General features: G+C 40.7%; 1 protein-coding gene across 4 annotated transcripts; it reads right to left on the reverse strand.

Moving 5' to 3' along the window:
• On the reverse strand, positions 1 to 21020 carry MFSD11 (major facilitator superfamily domain containing 11). Of its 4 annotated transcripts, none has more exons than XM_021415026.1 (16): positions 20875 to 21014; positions 20075 to 20175; positions 19365 to 19524; positions 18974 to 19147; positions 17836 to 17891; positions 16702 to 16809; positions 16211 to 16290; positions 16016 to 16112; positions 14402 to 14460; positions 13013 to 13154; positions 12122 to 12162; positions 10927 to 10992; positions 9044 to 9169; positions 7914 to 8088; positions 6861 to 6996; positions 1 to 6365 (listed from the first exon to the last, which is right to left on the reverse strand). In XM_021415026.1, exons 4-16 carry the CDS (start codon positions 19067 to 19069, stop codon positions 6201 to 6203), a joined length of 1347 nt encoding a protein of 448 aa, XP_021270701.1. In that variant the 5' UTR covers positions 19070 to 19147; positions 19365 to 19524; positions 20075 to 20175; positions 20875 to 21014; the 3' UTR covers positions 1 to 6200. The 4 variants fall into 4 exon arrangements, 3 of the variants coding, with proteins under 3 accessions (XP_021270701.1, XP_021270702.1, XP_021270700.1); XM_021415027.1 differs by having other exon boundaries at positions 20075 to 20170; positions 20875 to 21012; XR_002443866.1 differs by lacking the exons at positions 20075 to 20175; positions 20875 to 21014 and having other exon boundaries at positions 1 to 2111; positions 2234 to 6365; positions 19365 to 19601.

The raw sequence follows: 21184 nt of genomic DNA on the forward strand, positions 1-21184 counted from the left end.
TTGACATTTTAAGTCTTTAATTCCACCAGAGACAGAACAACTTCATTTGAGAGTTCGTCGATGACCCAAGAACGCTATCATTCTTCCTAAACACAGCCTCTCGTTAGAATATTGACCATCAAACTGCACTTCCAGCTGCTCAGAACACAGCACAGTGCTCCAGAGCACCCTAAGCCTGCAGGGTAGGGAGGTCCCCGTGAGCATCACAGTGCTCCCTTCAGTTGCTGGCCCCTCTCCCCCGAAGCCCAGCAACCACCTCCACCACCAAGAGCAGGACGTGACTGCCCCTTACCTCATGTGGTTCCCCACCAAGCATGCTTTGAGCACGACGCTCCCAGGGCTGCAGGCTTCAGGTCCCCATCCCTTCCCCATCCCCGGTGCTCTGTTTGTTTACTGCAGAACATAAGAAGCCTTTGCATCGCCGGGCGAACTTTTAAATCCAATTGCTTTCTGCACGAGATGAAGCTCAGTGTGCACAACGCCCTTTCCTTCCCCTGCAGTCATTTTTTTGTGCATGTATCAAATCAGAGCGGCGCGGCCGTACGCCGACTGCTGAGCACCCGCAGGGCGCCCAGCCCTGTCCTCTGCCACCGACCGGGAAAGGGCAGCGCCGACACATCTGAGAATTTGCAGAATTAGGCTCTTAGGAAGTATAATCATTATAATTATACATAAATGTCATTGAGCTCCGCCTGTGATTGCAGCTCGAGGTAAGGGCGCCTTGTGAATGCGAGCACTGCTACATTTGAAGTCTCCCTCGTGTCGTGTTTTCTCCGGGAAGTCCAACTAGAGCACAAGTTCCTGCTGGGCCACCCATCCACAGGGACAGAGCACCTTACAGCACCTGATGCACGGCTTGTTTCCACCCTGTGGCAAGCTGAGCACAGAAATACATCAGGACTGAGGTCATTTATATTCTGTACAAGTATTTTATAGGAATACGCATGGTGGGAATGAAGTTCATTTATAAACGCAGCCTGCAGATTTTAGATTAGAGTTACGGAGACGTTAGCAGCAAGGGAAAATGCTGAGCCTTCACAGCTGTCCTCCACCTGCACCGTGCTCCATCCATCACGCTGCTCGAGCAGGGCAGAGGTGCCCTGGCAGCCGGTGATGCCATTCACCTCCTCTCCCCTTTTAGCACCGTGATCAGCCTCAAGGGAGCGTGACACAGAGCAGCGGGCACACACAGCTGCTGGAAAGGTGTGAGACAAGCAGGCAGTCACTGTGACTGCTCAGCACCCAGCTGGACAGCAGGCTCCTGCTTGCACACACACACAGGGCATCTGTCACCGCCCCCAGGCTGGGGTCCCGTCACTGTGCACCACCTCATGTCCAGACCACAGGGCCAACCCAGCGTGCCTGCTTGTAAAAATGCATCTTTTTAATTTAAAATAATGGTAATCAGCAATTAGACATCTACTTCGATTGGGAAAGATACATTGGCCGTGCCTATTCACAGGTTCAGCTGAAGGACTGCCACAATTGTGTGTTGCAGTGCCCAGTCTGCTACAGAAGAAACGTTTTCTTTCCTTCCTACAAGCACTCAGCGCCGCAGCACTGAACCAAACGCCCTGCACCATGGTTATACTACTGCAAGCACGAAACAAATAGTGATGTATGGTGGGGAGGCTCTTCTAAACAAGCTATTATCTGTAATTGTTCTCTTTTTTCTTTCTTTAAAGCAAAGATTAATAATGATAGCAAACTGTGCAGGTCAGGCTTTACCAAAAGATGAGCGGCTGTGACAATGAGCAGTCACCACTGCATTTAGCAAAGTTGCTTAATTGAAGCTAATTTCACTAAGTGACCTTAACAAATAGCTATTTCCCTTCAAGATGACAAGATGATTGATTCTTCATTTAAGGCACAAACCTTCTGTTTTTTCCCCCTTTCATGATTCAACTTTGAATCACAAACCCCTAAATGTCCTTTTATCCACGGACCCAAAGGGCTGTGTGCGCTGACAGCGACCTGGGAGGTGCTTTTCTATTTGCACATGTAAAGGATATTACAGTCAGCAACCGAATACAGATGGTCTCTCTCTGAAAGCAGCAGGCCGAGGCCACCCAGCCATCACACCACGGAGCCACGGCGGAGTTAGGAAGAATCTGCAATGGAAAGAAATAGAACAGTCTGCTTTCACTCAGCACCCTGGAAATCAGCGTTATCATCAAGATAATCGTTGCGTGAGCCCGTCCTCAGCGTATCCCCAATTCTAACCCAAAGTCACCTTTAGCTGAAGTGAAACGAAACTGCAACCATTGGACTGCTGCACAATGTCACCCTGTAAACAACAGGATTGCTTGGAGGAGGACATCACCTCCTGACTCCGTCCCCAGCATTCCAGTCTGCCTCGTGTTCTGTTCTAATGGCCGGCAGCAAACAATTAAACACAGCTCTAGCAAACCTCGGCGCTTCTCTCCACGCATGGCACACTTCTCCCAGGCAGCCCCTGCAGCATTACTTACTGGTGCCAAGGGAACCAGGCTCCTCAAGTTACCTAGAGGAGTTAAGGAAAAGGCAAGTGAGATTTTCCCAATTGTATCAGCTGAGGCGAGGCCCCACCTTTATAGTTTTCTGTACTAAAATTATTTTCCATGAGACTTAACCAGCAAACTCCACCAGAGAGCTCTTTCCAGTGGCATCTAAGCAGGCCACAACAAACAAGAACGACATCAGCTGAAGGCTTCTTGCTTCAAGCAGGCACAGAGCATCACAGGATGGTTGGAGTCAGAAGGGACCCTCAAGGCCATCTGGTGCCAGCCCTGCATTGAGCAGGGACACCCACGGCTCCATCAGTGCTCAGAGCCCAGCCCTGACCTTGGCTGTCTGCAGGGCTGGAGACATCCCAGGAGGCCTTTTATTACCATAGGGACCTTGGTAGAAGTTATGACGTTTTTCCCCTCCAATACCCCTTACTAGTTTAGCTGAACCGGCAGAAATTTATTAAGACCACATTTATAAAGAACCTTTTATAAATGCTTCTCTTCCTTATCTCAACATTCTTACGTAGATTGTACCAAATGAAAAGAACACAACAAAAATAAAAGCACACCTCTTAGTTAACATCACGGTCTAGGGCTGCAGAAACTCTCTTTGCATAGATTCATATTATATCAGAAGGAAAACCAAAGTGGTGAGACAAAAACCTGGATAAGCTTATATGATATGCATGAAAGATTAATTCATAGCAGCATCTCTGGCACTCAGATGTCAAGAGTATCAGTTTTCATTTCCTCTTAGCATTTGTTTGAATAACTTGGATGTGATATGTCCGGATATTAAACCTCAGTAATAACATAAAAGGATAAGAGCAGGAAAAAAAATAAATAAACCCAAGCAAATTAATATGTAATTTCACTTATAAAATCCCTAACATAAAACAAAACCATGGTATCACAAACATAGCAGAAGCCTATTTTTCCCCCACATCCCACTGAAATAAACAGTAAGCTCCCAACTCAGATTGATGTAGAACTGTTCAAAGGCCAAGGAGGTAAAATGAACGGGGTACAGCCTCAGGGCTGGTAAATGCTGGTAGAACATTAAGAGCTGCAATGCTGATGGCTGCCAGCACTGCCATTCTTTAGATTGCTGTGCCAAAACTTCTGACCCATCTAACCACTGTGTACTGCTGCATGGACTTTTATTACCCAACAAATCACAGAAATAAGTGAAGAAACAATCGTGTCATGGCTTGGTCAGCTGCAAACTTTTCCTTAAGATCAAAAGTTCAAAGTTATATAGTCAACAGTAAATATATATATTGATATATATATATATATATCTCAGTTTCTTGCAAAACTTGTCACAGAGCAATAACACTTCACTTCAGTGACCCAATCAACAGTTCTGAACAGCCTTGTGACATTCTCTATCATTGAGGCAGACCAAACAGAACAAGGAAAGGGAAACACAGAGAAACCTGATTCACAGAAGTACTGCATACACACAGATCCCCGTCCGTCAGTATCCCTGAATGCTGGTCTCAAAATGCTTGCTGAAACTACACCAAATTGCTGATTTTTTTTTTTTAATTTCTAATAAAATAGTTGACCGAACAACACAAATTCATTAAAATAGATTGATTTTGAAAGTAACCTCACAAGAGCTGTTATCTAGCTAAAATGAAACAGCATCACTTTTAACTACTCATTACTACAAGACCCAAAAATGATTTTCCCTCCCATGCACTGTAAGACCAAGTCATTTCCTGTGGGCTTTGCTCTCTCTTGTTGATCTGTATGGGAAGAACGAGTCCCACAAACAATCAGAGAGGGAAGTAAGTGCATGCACCTTTGAAAAGATTCTTTTTCCCTTTTATATTTGAGAGAAAATACAGATACGTAGCAACAAGAGAACTGCAATCACTGACAGCACCCTATCATCTACACGTTTTATGGTGCTCTGTATACAAACAGTGTACTTCACATTACAGGATAACAGGGGTGGATAAGAGCATTTGAGTGCTGCTACTCCCTTTTTGTGATTGAATACCAAACGCTTTCTCAGTTTGCCTGACAAATTGGAATGGCTTCAATAACCCCTCACTCAATGTGTGCTCTCGTCTCACTCCTCCACATCATCCATTACATCTGCTGGAAATATACAAAGGCTTTCCTGGCTGTCCTCGATTTCTTTGCTTGCCAATTGTTCAGGTGCCTTCTAATCCTCCCACTAACACCTTACTAAATTCGCAGCAAAAAAAAACCCAGAGCGAATTTAAAATCCTTTCTATATGGCTCTAAAATAATCCTTCTCCGCTGTCTCATTATGCATGAAGACAGCTGTGCTTCATGGGAGTTGTGTTTTAGATGCTCTGCAAGAGCAGAAGTGACAGCAAATGTCACAGGAGACACCATACTCCCTCACCAAGTTTAACCTTGGGCACACCTATGTCTGTGTGACACGCAGGAGCTACTAATGCATGCACCGAGTCAATATTTTTACTTGTCTTTGAAAATATGACAAGACATTTGCATTCTGACTGTGCATGACAAGCTTGGGAAATGGCACTTTGCTAAGAATAGTCACATGGAGTGTCTAGAACACCCACACCTCGCTCAGGGTTTCTTATCTGCTTCCAGCTGCATCTTGTTTATCTGCTGGATGGAAACAAAGCACTGCAAGTACTACAACGTCACATAGACAGCTAAAAGCAAGGTGGGTTGCACTGGCTGAGTACAGGAGATGGCCATCTACAACAGTTCTGGATTAAAATTGAGTTGCTATGCCGTTCAGCTTCTTTTCACATTTGGCAGAACAAGATTACAGTAGTCTTCCCTAAATACACTGAAGGAAACAAGTGACGTCAATCATCGCAGGTATTTTTAGACCATGCAGCAGAATAAACACCACAAGATTATTCTTACAGATCACATTCTGACTCCAACTGCACTTTTAAAACGTTTCTTTGAGAACGCTGCCATCACTGCAATTCTCACCACGATCTGTGAACTGGAAAGAACTGCTGGGACGGCTGGGAGGGAAGCCTTGCAGTCCTTCACGTAGCATTACCCTGAGAAGGTGACAGCAGCTGTCCCACTGCAGCTCTGTGGGGGGAGACAACGGATCAAAAGGCTGGTTTTGTGTCCTGCAGGTGACTAAGGGAAGCAAATTCTTCTAAACAAGGATTTGAGGACATCCAGGTAAAAGAATAAGAAGGCAACGTTCCCTGCAGAAATACTCCTGCATATCTAATTGTTGGAAAAAAAAAAAAAAATCAATGACGTGAATTGATTTCTCAGCTTTACAGACATGTTCTGTAATGCATCATAAAAGCATTGGTCATTCAGTGGGAGAATTTAAGTGTCTGCAGAACTACAATATAGGTAAAATAATTTAGGGAGAAAAACTAATTCTGTAGTGGATGACAGCGAAATTAGGCAATTACACATTCAGGAAGGTAAGGCTCAGAACTAAATTGTTCAATACATTGATCTCTATTTCCTTCCAGTTCTAACACAGGGTTTTTAAGAACACGCATACCACACGCAGTTGATTAAAGCAAGAACAAAGCCTTTCAGACTTGGCATTTTTTCCTCCTATATTTCACGTTCAGTTTGAGCGATGGTGATTTATTAGCAGCTTCCTCCATCGTAATCTCTTCAACTTGATCTTTCCACCTTCTCGCATCACTTGTCAATAAATGTGCTTGTGCTCTTCCTTAACGCTGGATTAGGTGTAGGATTTCAAGATCAAATGCTGCTGTAGTCAGAGCCACGGGCAAGCAGAGCTGCTGCTTTCCACTCCACTGCAAAGAAGGTAATTGTTCCAAAGAAACCAACAACCACCATGATCAGGAGTTGCCACTGCAGGAGGAAGTAGTTGCTGTAGAAATATGCAACCGCAGCACAGATGGACTGAGAGGGAAAAAAAGAGAAAGACCTTCAGTGGAGATATCCACTCCTGCACTGCTGCACAAGGTTACGGAGCTGGTAATGCACGCACTTGAACATGCATCTCTAAGTACATTCCTTTCAAAGATATATCAATCTTAAACTTCATTATACCTCAGCATATGTCTCCGCACGATATACAACAGATTTAGTTTTTACTTATTTAAATAGTGTTCACTACAGAAAATGAACACATTCGGAAGCGTTTGAAGCGTGGCAAGCGCCGTTCTCCTGTGTTTCAAAGCATTTTTGTCTAGAAACAACGCAGCCAAAGCTTTAGGACAAAATCCAGAAAACCTATTTTCAGTTTTACAGCATCACAAACTATTCCGTACCAAAATAGCTAGAAACTTTGACAACCTCACTTGCAGTTTATCCTTTTCAAGGGTAGGATTTTCACTAAGCTGCATAAAGAATATTCCAACACTTGTCCATTCAGAAGGTTGCGTGTTGTAATACCTGAACAAACTTAAAGATGGCAAAGGCAGGAGCACTGTCTTCAGAATACAGGAATCCTAAAATGCTGAGGAGTTGGGTATTGAAGCAGCTGTCTCCCAGGCCCAACAGAAAGCTGCAGAATATGGCCACCTCTTTGCTGAAGGAAAAAATTCAATCAAATGTAAAAATCATTCATTCAAGCAGCTCACACAGCTACTGACTAATGCATGAACCTATGAACTACTTTTGACAGACTTACTTGGAAATGGAGGATGGAAGAAAGTTATCAAACTTTAAATTTCATTGGAAAAGAAGTGGGAACACTTGGCTGGCAAGAAGAATAGTTTCATCAGGTTTTAATTCCTTGAATGCTAAGGCTTCTGTTAGCATTACCAACAGTCAATTCTACACTGAATTAGAAGTGCTAAAATCTCATTTTGGTGCCTGGAATCACAAAGCCCACACAGCAGTGATCAAAAGGCAAGACACGTACAGTGAATTCACCAAAACTGCAGGACTATGAGCAAAAGACCAATTCACGCTGCAGAAGAATACTCCAGTTAAAAAACAGTCCCATGTACAGGCACAAATGCTAATAACTGCAGCTCGGCAGCTGTGCCTGGACAAACTGACCACATTACTTTCACACAAATTAGCAAAAATACACCCCCAAAGAAGGCTGCAGTGATAAGAACTCTCCCTATATTCTTCCCCTAACATGGAGCAGTGTAATGCAGGCAGAGCATAGCCCCAGTTTGACCAAGTGCACGTTGACAAAGAACATTCAAAGACACACAGCGCAAGGCTGGTGCTCTATGCTATAGCAGAAATGAGCCCAACGCTTAAACCAAATTCCTGACAACTAGCACAACAGTTGGTGGGCACAACTGTAAGAGTTATGTTCTCAGACAGTATAATTGCTACCAAATATCCTCATGCTTTTTATTCTTATGCTGTTTAAATCCCTAAATTGGGTATGCACCACAAAAGCAGCTTCAGTGAGTTTTCTATGAGAGGTACAAGCTGTTTTATATCCATCTTGAGTTACACTAGCCAGATAAAGAGCTTACATACCTTGGAATCATGTAAGCAACATCATCTGTTCCTTCCATAGGAGCAACAGGGGCATTACTTGGCATGTTGACAAAAATTAAATAAAAGGCAATGAAATGGACAACGATGCCTAGCATCACAACGGGGTTCCTGCCAAAGCGACTCCTCTTGCTCAGCAAACCGAAGATTCCTCCACCTGCAGGGATGGGAAAGATGGGAGACTTACATCAGAAATGAAGGCATGAAGGACAGGATTAAATTTAAAATAACGACTATTAAAATTAGGCCAAAAACACAGGGTGTAAATATCCCTGTGTTTAACGACTGAAACGTTTACAGACATGAAACCAGCCCCAAAGTGTCACCAGCAGCACGGCTGCTGACAGAACCTCTGCACTGCCAGAGGTGTCTGGGACATGCAGGCAGATTCCTCAGGTGAATGCTGATGGAGACACCTGGTTTTCTTACAAGGTATTGTCCCAGGACTCCTGCTTCTTCCTCACAACACCATGAAGAGACAAGGGATGACGCTGTGCCTAGCTTTGCTGATTGCAAAAGCATGCAGCTCTCTGTGAATCCAAGTTGCTCATCAACAAATATTTCCTTTCATTACTGCAGTACTTTAGTTTAAGCAAAAAAATATTTACTTAATGAACGTTACCTGCATTCAATTTTATTTAAAAATCAAATCCCATTTAACACAAGCTTTTTATGTAAGAAATCTTGTGCGTTTTTTTTAAATTAAATGAAAACTAGTTGAGGTATCACTTAAATAATAAATGTGAAGAGAATGTAATTTAAAAATATCAAAATTGCTGAAAATTCCCAAACGTCGAGGCTTAGAGTTTCTCTCATCCTAAATCTTGTGTGTTCCTCTGCACTACCACAAAAAGAACACAACATCTGAAGCTTCATAGCCAACTGTACTTCACATCCTACTCTGCACTCACTTTACATGGCTTAGTGTAGAATTCACAGTGCAGTAAGGAACCACGTTGACAAATTTAATTTTGAGACTTTTTGTTCGTGTAATCATTGCTAGAAGCTTGAAAGAGACTATTCAACTCAATACCAGAAAAAAAACCCTTTTTTTAATAACTACAACATCTTAATCATTTTTTTCCTCTAGAAAGCAGTGCATTTTGACTCACCTAAAATTTCTCCAACACCAATAAAAATCCCAGAGAGACCAATAAGGCTTTTCTCTTCGGTGCCAAACCTATTCACAGCACCAATGCACGTTCCATATACTCCAGAAAAGAATGTTAATTCCAAACCTTGGCAGGAAAGCAAACAAAATTGACAGATGAGGGTTTTCTTCATAAGCTTTGTCATAGTTCATATCTAAATGTTTTTCCCTAAAGTAACTTCCAAATACGTATTTTAAAGGGTTAGATGTAACAGAAGCAAACGAGGAGTTTTAAGCTACGTAATCATGACACTTTCCTATGCTAGCTTATGGAAACAATATTAAAAAAACATGTCACCTAATTAGCATCACAGGCACTAAGGCTCAGTACTGCTGCTGCAGACACAGTCCCTATAAACAGTTTGTACTTCTACTTCTCCAGGAACTTTGGAATTTCCTTCAAAGAAAAAGTGCTGTGTGAAACAGCACTTAATAACTGAGGAAATAAAACACTATTTCACTTTAAGATTTTTTTTTCAGATTATAGCATTTCTGAGAAAGACCCCTGTACCCCACATCCCAAAGAAGAGGTAAGATTTCTGAGCTGAACTGCTACTTTTCCATACGTGCATAATGAACTGAAGTGGAGCAAGAACAGCTACTACTTGTTAGAATTCCTTCTTTCCATTGCTGATACTGAAAGGTGACACACTTAAGTCCTAAATAAGGAACCATTAGTCTGAAAATAGCAATGTCTTCATAGCAGTTATATTCATAAGAACCTAAGTGCTACGCTTAAACAAGGAAAAACAGAACTCTCATTCCCCTCCTCTGTCTTTTGCTGTTGCCAAAACACAGCCCACCACACACTGATCTCCCAGCAGCAGGCTGCCTAACATCGTACGTGACCCACAGAGCCTCATAAAGGAGTGAGCTCTCCACAGTCTTATTCATCAAACCACACATTTTGGAAGTAAAAGCTTGTGTCGGTCTTAAGGGACTTCCCATCTTCCTACGAAGTGGCAATATTGACCAGGAGCCACCAGATGGCAGCAGGTAGTTCTTCCAAGCTGGACTGAGTTTTTCTACACGCCTCCAATGCCAATTTCAAATTCCATCACGCAAAACCCTATACCCTTGCCTCGTTATCTTGTTTCACATTCCCATTGCACTAAACATCTCCGAGGAATTCAAGTTCGTTAATTTGGGTTAACATAAAAACTGAAGCCAAATAAGTAGGAAAAAATCCTCAAATATCCTTTAAGATTTTGAACTCTTGCAGTCTTTTTTGTGGAATAGCTGCTTTAGTATACAGCAAAAAAAAAAATGTACTTTTATTCTACAGCTCATACTTTGGTCTAATAATGGCAGATCAAGTTTAACTAAAATTGGTGATGAGAGCTCCCGCCACAGCAAACACCAGTGGCAAAAATAGTTGAAAATGGCTGAACTACTTCCCAGTAGAACCAAGACTAACTGAAGACTATTAGTAATGCCCTACACCTCATTACAAGCCTAACAGAGGTAATAATGGAAATGTCAACTGCAAACATTTTAATTGAAATGAACTATAGTTGCATTAAATACAATCTACAACCTACTGATGGTGTAATGCCAAATCCCATTAAAACCTGCTATATGCTTTTTACCTAAATCTCAGTTTGGGTGACCCTGATGTGGACTGAACAGCATATTATTACATCTGTTGGCATCAGAGTTAGGTGCACCTCTCTTCCCATACAGGAACACTTTCCAGAACACTGAATAACTCATCCAAGGCGACTGAAATATTCAAGCACTGTTTGCAGAGACACAGAAAGCACAACTCCACTCTGTGGTTATTGTTTAGAATTCCAAACGATGCCCAGCAGTGCTACACAATTACACACTCTGCTTGCTTCATACCTGTGTAGGCTGTCGTAACGCTGAGAAGCAGAATCTCCTTCGTGAAGCTTAGCCTTATAGATCTCTCTGGAAAGGCACAATAAAGGAGATTAATATCACTTCCACTAACACTACTAAGAGCCCCTGCGTTTTCTTTGCTCCCTGCTTAAGCCAAAAATAAGCTAAAATTATTTCAACTGCGACTTCATTGCAATAAAAAAATTATAGAGCGCTAAGCATACAGACCTTGATTTGTTCTTTAAAAAAACGGTTTGATCTGAAATCTTTTTGCAAGAAAAGCAAGGAGGGAAATACTAAAGAGGGAGATGTGCAGTTTTCAATTAGTAGACAATTTATTATTCGCTGTATTTTTTGTACTCACTGTTCATGGTGATTATCTCCTAAAAGAATAAATACTTTCTCCGTGAAGATCTCCATGATCTTAAAACAAACTAACAGTCACAGACAGACCATAGCAAACTTGGTGGAAATCAGTCAGTCCAGTTCAAAACCACTGACTGAAGTGTTATCATTTGGTGACAAAATAAAACAATATGAAACTTCTCCTTTATATTGTTTTTTTTAGTGGAGAAGGCAACTTAATTTTCACACACTGGCTTTCCCTAGGGGTGACCTGCTGTTTTTGAGCTTACCTCTACAAGGAAAGCATTGTAAGGTAGCTTGGATCTCAGACTCAAATCTCTCCTGGGCTATACCTAGCATACAGGTGAAGTCTATTGCACTTTTCTTTGCTTGCAGACAGACTTTGATTGCGTGATACTGTCATGGGAGAAGCACTTCCAAAGTTCAGCCAGTCGTCTCACACCAGTTACACACCAACAGCAATTTGTCCAGCCATTCAGTGCTTCCCAAGCTTTTCCATTTGCGAGCCCCGTTTCTGCTTGTCTCAAAATCACAAATATTCAGATAGAAAACTCAGTTCCTATCAGGCTCAAACCTCATCAATCCCATATCCCCACGTGAACCATCATCTCTAGTCTGAAAACCATTGCCATTTGGCAGTCTCTTTCCCTGAAAGCCAGACCTGAATTTCTCTATTTCAAGTGGAATAACTGAAAAGCATCCTTAACCTTGTCCATCTGCAAATTTTTCTTCTGAGTGATTTGTACCTTATCACATATCAGCAGGATCGTGGAGGGCTGGAAAGGATTTGTCAGGATTTTTTGAAGCCACTGGTATGTTAAACAGTACTTACTGAAGGCATCCACTGCTCTCGTCAGTTTGTTTCGTGCAGACCTGGATAAACAAATGACTTAGCCAATATGGAAAGAGAATAACTGCTTCGTATCACTACACCAAAGGCAGATGAATTCATTTTTCAAAATGTCTGCTCAATTCTTAGGCCTGTATTAATATACTGAAATATGCTAATGCATTGCTAGATGTTTGAGACTCTGTACTGACCACAAAATGCATTTGGCTTTCTGAGCAAGTGAACACCATTCAAAATTTAACCTGCCTAGCAGACTTTCCTCTGAGCAAGTTTAGCAATGGTTAGCATTGAACATCCTTTCACTAGCAGGTACTTGCTGATGTTCTTCCAACACTTTTATTATTCTTTTAATAAAACAAAAATATCTAAAATGATGCCTCAAGCAAAACCCCACTGTGCCTGCCTGCCTATGCACTTCTAGCATACTCAGAAGTTGCATCTACACATTTTGAAAATATATGATAAATATATTAGTATGAAAATATAACTTATAAAAAGGATGGGAATAATTTCTGCTCCTTCCAGCCCTTAACCTGGACTGATTAGGCAGAGAAAGACTAAAAAAGCCAGAAGTACGTTTAACATTCAGTGAAGAAAAGAGGTAAGTGGTATCTCTCCAAAGGCACTTACTCATTAATGGAAAAACTTGATGTGCATTACCTCACTCCACCCTTGAAAATGTCATATGCAGAACATGAATTAATTCTCACTTGTTCAAGTACAGACCCTCTTCTTTTAAATCTGTACATTCTACAGGTTGTTCATAACATTCAGGCTTCCAGTTCAGAGGGGAAAGTGAAACTGACGCTCCATTAAGAAACAGGACACATAAATAAGTATATGTGACAATAAATTATTGTTGTAAGCACTTACGAGCTGTCCCCAAGGATTTCATTAGTAGAATCTTCCTCCCCTGGAGCTTTTGTGTCCTCTTGTTTCCTAATCAGAAAGAACAGAACTGTGCCCACAAGACTGATAACAGTCAGGGCAATGAAGACAGTTCTGCGATCGCTCTCTGGAAAAACAAATTAGAGTCATAACGAGACATGTAAAAGCCATTCAGACAAACTCAACTACCTTCAAAGAACTCATACAGGCATAATTCACATCAGTGTTTAAAATGCATACTGATTTTCTACCTTACCTGGCATGTGGAGCAAAATGAACACAGTTACTAGCAAATTCCTGTCTCATTTTCACAACGCCAATAAAACATTGGCATATTAAGGAGTGTTACCTGCATTTCCTGCCATGCAAAGGCTATGAGCAAGGAGGAGCCAGTTAGCAATGGAAGTGCATAAATTATTAGCAGAAAAAATGTATCTTTCAAGACACATATAATTAAGAACAGACATAGCAAGCTACCCCAAAAGCCCACGGATTTCTAAAAATTTGCTCTTTACCAGATATTAGCACTGTAACATCACCCTGTTAGGCTTGTATACTACAAAGGCCTTAACAGCACTGAGACCTCAGTAACTGACACAGCATACTGTGTGTTGCTGGAGGAAGGTAATTGCTGCCCTCTGCACCAGCTCTGGTGCACCACCCAACCTGTCTGGCAAAGGCAAGTCTGCAATACCGAAGCTATTCCTATTTGCAAACATTAGGCAGGAAAAAAATGCTGAGAAACTGCTAACATTTGTGATTGAACTAGTGTACGAATGCAAAGCCATTGCCTATGCTTGTATTTAATGCACTTTAGCTTAAAGGCAAACAGTAAATTGTTCCATCTCAATTAAAAATAACCTGTGCATGATTATAGATCAAGAAGAAAACGTGCTTCATCTTGAAATGCCTGTAACATAGGCAATAAAAAGAAGGAGGAACTGATTTTCAATTGCTGTCAGATCTTCCAACACTAACATCTAGCTTTTAATAAAGAAGGGTCTCATGACATTTCAAGAATGTTTTCCATTTAAGGATACAAAAAAACATAACAGCAGAACTCCCTCCTATTTAATGGCTGCATTCTGTGGTTAGCAATAGCAATGAAATTTAGAAGGCACAGAACTTCAAGGCCTTCACGAGAGAATGAGGGAGCTGACTTTTAAAAATTAACCAGTGCTGTGCTACCAAGCCCAGGTCTGTGGAGAACCTGAGAAGATGCACTTAACAGAGGCATGAAGTGGAACAGAGGCAGTATTTCAGAAACCAGATAATTATCATTTAGATGCCAACGTCTTATTCTTGATTGATTATACCAGAAAGTGGCATCTGTATATTCCTGTTACCAGCTCACCATAAACAAGTAACACCCACCTGATATGTAAGTTTTTCCTTGCCAAGCAAAGTAGATGTAGAGGTTTCCAAAAAACAAGCTGTAAACAAAAAGAAAAACACAGGTGAACTTCTTGTGGTAGGATTAAGATCAGCATCATGGTAACGCTATACTGTGCAAATCTAATACTGCACAACTGTAAAAGAAAAAGAAAGCAGTCATTTCCCATGCAAACTGTTTACAATATATAGAATTTCAAACACAGGAGAGGATTTTTCGCCCTAATGTTGGGTATTCATTTTTAGGAATCAATACAGAACAAGATAGTAACAAATGAAGAAATTGCCATCTAAGTTATCTCTCTCACTGATTTTGGAAGGATGTAGCTTAGAAAGTTGACATTTCTATAGAGATGACATTGCAGTGCTCCCCTAGAAGAGTCATGTGCTTTGCCTGAAATATTAGCCCAGCAATGCTAAATCAGCTGTTGACAGCTCGGGGGAAATTCTATGTTTCTACCTATGGTTTCCTGAAATACATCAGCTCTGAACAAATGGGGACTCAAAACAGCCTCAGAGTGAAGTTTCCTCATCTCAAATCATACGTTCTACTCACTACAAAACACACCATTACTTGAGTTTGTGGAAACTGCGACTTTGCCATACCGAGACGTTAATTAATTCCAAAACGTGAAACACAAGAAGCACACCACTGTTTCACACTAATGTTCCATTAATGCAGCCCTCTGTCTCCACACGGCATTAGCAATGCCATTTAGAGCAAGCTCATCAGCCTTACCACAGTGACTCATTCCCTGCATTATTTCTCAATTTCCAGAAGTACTGTATTAGCAGTGTAAGAGATATCTGCCTTCAGGATACATTTGTGGACCTGCTGTCAATGAATTTGTTTGATCTCTTTTTGGTCTTGCTGACATCATCCAACTCTAAACCCTCCTGCAGCAGGGAATTCCAAAAGTTTTTTACCCATTGTATAAAAAAAAAGCAGCTCATCTGTTCCAAACCGATCCTTTCAACACATTACCTGAGTTCTAGTACAGCAGTACTTGCTAACAGCTCTACATTCTGCTCTGCTGCCACCTTCCTGATCTGGTAACCCAGGAGCAAAATACTCCTCAGCCACCTTCTCTCCAAACTGAAGAGTCCCATTCTTTTCACTCTCTCTTCAAATCAGCAGCTCTGTTTTCATGCATATTTCCATCATCTTTCCCTCCAGCAGACTTCTAGAGCAAGTGGAGGCCAGCACTGAGATGAAATGAGGTTCATGGGCAGAGGTGAGATGGGGGTGTGGTGTGGCAGTTTGGAGTCATTAGGGCTCATTAGTATGCTCATGATCCTGACACAACACAGCTCTCCAAGACCAACAAGGTTTCCCTTATATTTGCCAAGCACACCCTGAACTAATATGAATCTTTTTAGCATGTCAAGAGCAGAGGCTTGCAATAGCTAGCTTTCATTCACTGTTCTATAATGCACAACAGCATGAGAAATTTTGCTTCTAACTCTCCCTTCCACTTCATTGACTGGAACATAACAGTGGATTTTTTTATTTTTTTACACAGTCTTCCACTTATCAAAAAATAAAAGAGGTAGAATGCGTATACAACTAAAAAGCTATTAATTAATAAATCTTACCTGGACTGTAAGAGTGCCCAAAACACTCCACTGTTCCTTCCAATAGTGTTTTCATCAGAATTGATGGTCAAGCAATTTCCCTGTGCCGTCCACAGTACTGAAATGCACAAAAGACATTGGTCAGGAAATAGAAGTGCTTTAGAAGTATATTCAAATACAGCAAAGAATAGAGAGCAGAGTAAGAGCAATGCTTACCAGCAGCTGCAATGCCAATAAAAACAGAAGCAGTATAGAAACTCCACGTAGAAGGCTGGATAAAAACTGCAATGTATAAGCTAGAATAGAACAGATAGATCCATTTATTGAACATCAACAAAGTGGAGAGTGCTCTTTAACAAAGAGCTATCTTACTGAGCTTCTCCTAAATCATCTACAGCCACTCAAGGTACCATGGAATATAGTTCAGGTTATGTTAAAAAAAAAAAAAAAAAGAATGTGGATTTTTTTTTTTTATGTAGCCACTAACCTGAGACCACATGGCCTCAACAGTCAGCAAAGTCTGAAAATGATGAGGAAAACAACACAGTTTCCAGTAGGCTTGAAGTGCCCTGAAGTTACCTACTGATCCATGTAGCAGCCCAGCAAGCAGCTCGGCACTCTTCTTTGCCTGTACAATTTTGTGTTTGGTACAACACTTAAACGTGAAAAAAGAAAGATATTTCAAAGAAATGAAGGACAATACTTACCTATAAAATATGCCACTAATAAACATGGAGAGTTGAGGTCCTACTAGTGCAACCACTGAAGGTGAGATAAGGTTTGATGCTGAGAATACTCCATAAATAATGGACATACTGCATAAATAAACAGGAAAGATAGCTAAGTACTTAAATTAAAATACAGGTTACAAATGCAGATTGTTTAAGAAGACTGCTCAGTTGATTCCAAAGTATCAAAACATACAAAACCAACAGCCTAACTTTCATATTCAAACATTTCCTTCCTTTCTGTTGTTAATTACCTTCAATCATTTTACTCCATACAGAAACACACAAGTGTACAGTGTTTCTTGAACTGCTGAATTGAGTCCCAAGCCATTGCAGGCCAGCACATCTTGTAATTTATGACAGGGTTTTGTCAAACTGTGCCTTAACAAGTTCTTCTATTTTGTGCCCGGTACTTCTAAAGGAGAATGTACCGAAACCTCTCTCATCTATTAGTGAGGTTTTCATCTTCTGTCAAACACACCATAAAAACTGTACAGATATACTTTGTAGTAGCTATATTTTTAGTTTATATTAAGACAGTAAACCTTTCAAAGCAGCAACTGGGTTTTCTTATATGACAGATCAATTTGGTTTACAAAAGCTCCCTGATCATACTTGGTGAGTCTGGCCAAGTCAGTGCAATAAACATCCAGAGTGGTATTTTACAGCTGTAAACCTTGCTTCTCTTCTTGCCTTTCTGATTGCTCCTTTCCCAATTTTGTTGCAGTATTTCCTACAAGTTGATGCAAACAACCTATATACTACACAAAGGCACAGAAGCAGATAGGGCAAACAACCAAGGCCTCAGCAGCTTACTGTCTTTTTTTAAAACGTCCACATTTTTACTAAGACAAAAAGCCAAGAATGTGATGACTGAATGGTAGTTTTAGTTTTACAAAGAAAATATGCAAAATAATCACGTAGCTCAATTAGAAATTAGTAGTTCAGAGTAGGATTGAATGTGAGAGCCGTGATTTAAACTGCTTTAAGTATGCCATTAAATTTTGAAGCCAGCAGAACACTAGAATCTCAAGAGTATATCTCTACCAGATGTAATTATAACTAGCATCACCCTGCAAGGAACAAAGTAGTAAGAAAATGTGGGTGAGTTACCTTGTGTAGCCACTGCCATGAAAATCTGTGCTGTTTAGATTTGTAATAACTGTTTGCTGTGAGGAGAAATCATACGTAATATTGTTAGAACTTCTCTCATAGCTTGAAATCATTTGCATCAGATTGACATCAGTACTAAACATCATGGGGAAAACTAGGCTGAAGCTTCACCGTACTCTTAATTTATCCAAACCACTGGGCTTCAGCTAAGAGTTTCCATTCTTTCAGTCTTCCTGTTAACAGCTTGTTCCTTTTTTTTCCCCTTGAATCAGCTTTAGTGATCACGAGACCATGTAATTAGCTGGTCTGACTGGTAGATCTGATTGAAAGTCACTTTTAATGACTTTAATGACAATACATTACATCACTGCATGATCACTAGGCCCAATTCAGTGAGGTGCTGCAAATTCATTGCGTAGTAGAATTTAATCACTGTACTGTATAATAATTTAACAACAACTGTTGTACACAATTATTTCTGCAGCGTAGGGAACGACATTCAGATGTACAAACTCAGAAAGGATTCTTCCTAACGTGCAAGAACAGAGAAGCAAGAGGTATGTTGAAATAAGACTAATATCAAAAGTAATACCAACAACTAAGTTAGAGAAGGTGACTTGGCAGTTCTAGCAGCTGTGTGAGCCTGACTACTTGTCAGGTGCCATCCTCACACTCCCCCTCAATGTTCAGTTAGTTAAAACAGAAAAATATGTAGTATTAGGAAAGACTCTAGGAGAAACTAGGGACATGTTAACTAGGGGTTAATAATAACCTTTTAGGCAAACATTTTGAAAGGACTTATAAAAATCAGAAATGTGAAAGGTGCAATAAAAATCGTATTTATATGGAATGTAACAAAACAGACATTGAAGTTCTAACATTTGATAGGACTGCTTAATTTTTCACTATCTAGGCAATCAGGCAGAGTTACAAATTTAGCTATGATACCTCAAGGAAATAAACTGACTAAGCATCCTGTTAACCAACTTAATCTAGTTAACACTAAACCAAAAGAAAGGAGACAAAATATCAAAAGACATATCTCACATTAAAAATCCCACACACAGCAACTCATGCATTACACAAAGGACAAAAGAACTGTCATACAACTGTGGAATGTTCTGATACGCACACCTACCGCAATATTTCCACATGTTTGGAAAGCAGTGAATATAAACATGAATGAGATTCCCAAAATAAGTACGTTGAAAAGTTTTTTTGATTCAGGAGACATTTCGTGGGTTATTTTGCCAAGTTCTCAGCTTCAGCCTGGAAAAAAATCTATTTCCCTTTAAAAGTTTCCACTTAACTCCTGTTTAAAGAAAGAAAAAAGAAAAAGAATAAAACAACAACAACAACAAAAAAATCCTTCAAAAATGACAATTCCTGAGAGCTACTTGTTAGCTGCTAAGACATAAGCATCAACAAATCTAGAAATCTGGTGACTTAAATAACACACAGCAAAGTCAGTCACTTAGAAAAACAATCTATAGATAGATACAAAAAGTAAAGATCAAAATCCTCTCTACCTTTTCCCATTAAGTTAAGAGAGCAGACAGCAGTATGTTACTTCTCCACGATATCTCTTTCCACCAAAAGAAGCAGTTTTCCAAATATCGAGAGGGTTAATCAGCTGAGTTTCTCGCCATGGTTCTGGACTGGAATTCTGGTCAAAAGCCAGTCAATCACCTGACAAAGGAAAGATGAGATATTCACACACACAAGTCATTTCCATGCATGCTGGACAGGAAATAAGGAACATTTCACAATACAGATCAGCTGACCCTGCCTAGAAAGCCCTTGTGCACTATGGGAAATGCAGTTTTATCGCTGTACATTTTTTTTTAATACTTGAAAGTGTAGACATCTGCTAATCCTTAAAATTGAAAAACTCTTAGAGAGTTATCTAAGAAAAATGTCTAATTAGTTGGATTCAAACACAGAAAAGGTCACTCTGGAGGGCAAATTATTCTTCAAAAGAGAAACTTTTCAGATCTGCCAATGCTGATGTTCTGCTCGGTGCTTTTGCCTTTCCTTATCTTAGTCACTCTGGAGAAAGAACAGTCTGAATAATCTTTCACTGCATCCTCTCAAGAAACAGCATTCACTTTTAGGGATGATACGCTCTTGATATCCTGCTTTACAGTGGTTTTCAGTAATACATTCAAGATCAATTGATATTTTAGTTTTGAAGAGCTCTGTTAAACTGTGAGCAGAACTAATACAGGGTAACGCATACCTCGTATGGAAGGAACGGCTGCTTGTCACTACTAGTACCTGGTGTATATTCTGTATCAACAAAGTCAGGAGGGGAGCGTTCAGCTAAGCCAGCCCCCTGTACTGCCAAAGAGGAATGGAAGGAAATTCAGAATTTAAGAAAATGGCAAATCACAAAACTTTATTTTGTACTTGTGGAAGAAAGTCAGCATGACTGTACAGAAGCTACTTTACAAAGATGACATGGGAATGTCAAGGTGTTGCTTTTAAATGGAGCAAAGCTCTCTTCCTATATTAAACATTTAGAGCCGGATTGAATTTTTAAAATCCAATTTTTACAATTACTTTAAGGCATCACTAAACGAACAAATCCCACGTTTCCCCTGCCTATAACCACTGTGTCCCACTCACCACCTTTGGCAAACCAAGTGGTGCACTGGGACCATTCTGCTAACAGCAGCTTATACTGAAGTGACTGTGAAGTGACTGCAATCAGGAAATGAGGGACAGAGAGAACCACCTCTGTCACTTTAAAGAAATCATTGTAAAGATACAGACTTTAAATTCCTCCTGAGTGAAAGCATTTCGGCAGATGAATCAGAAAACACTGAATCCAAACTCTCTGAGCAGGAAAAGAACAATAAAGCACAAATCAATACAGACGTGAAAGCCAATCCTAGGTTATTTGACTTCCTAAATCTTTTCTAGCAGGAAACAACTTGTCACTTCTGGGTTCATACCCGAATCATCACTTACTGAATTTGCATTCTCAGGCTTTTTTCCCCCCTTCATACCAATTAATTTAAAAAAAAAAAAGCTTACAGAACAGACAGGTAGAAACGTCACTGTCTTTGAGGCGGGAACTAAGGACTGCGGTTGCGTCGAGCGGAGGGGAGGGGAGAGCCCACGGAGCACGACAGCAACAGCGACAGCCTCACCCCCACCACCCCCCTGCCCCCCTCCCCTCAGCGTCCGCCATTTTAGGCCGCCACCTCCCGCGCGGGGGCTCTTCCTTCACAACGCTTATTTTTTCTCCACGCTGTAGGGTTTCCCGCCCCTCCTTCCCCCCCCCCCCCCCCCAGAACACGCAGCCCTCGGGTTGTTTCAGTTGTTTGGGTTTTTTTTTTTTTTC

The sequence above is a fragment of the Numida meleagris genome, chromosome 17 (genome assembly GCF_002078875.1).
Source record: "Numida meleagris isolate 19003 breed g44 Domestic line chromosome 17, NumMel1.0, whole genome shotgun sequence".
NCBI lineage: Eukaryota > Metazoa > Chordata > Aves > Galliformes > Numididae > Numida > Numida meleagris.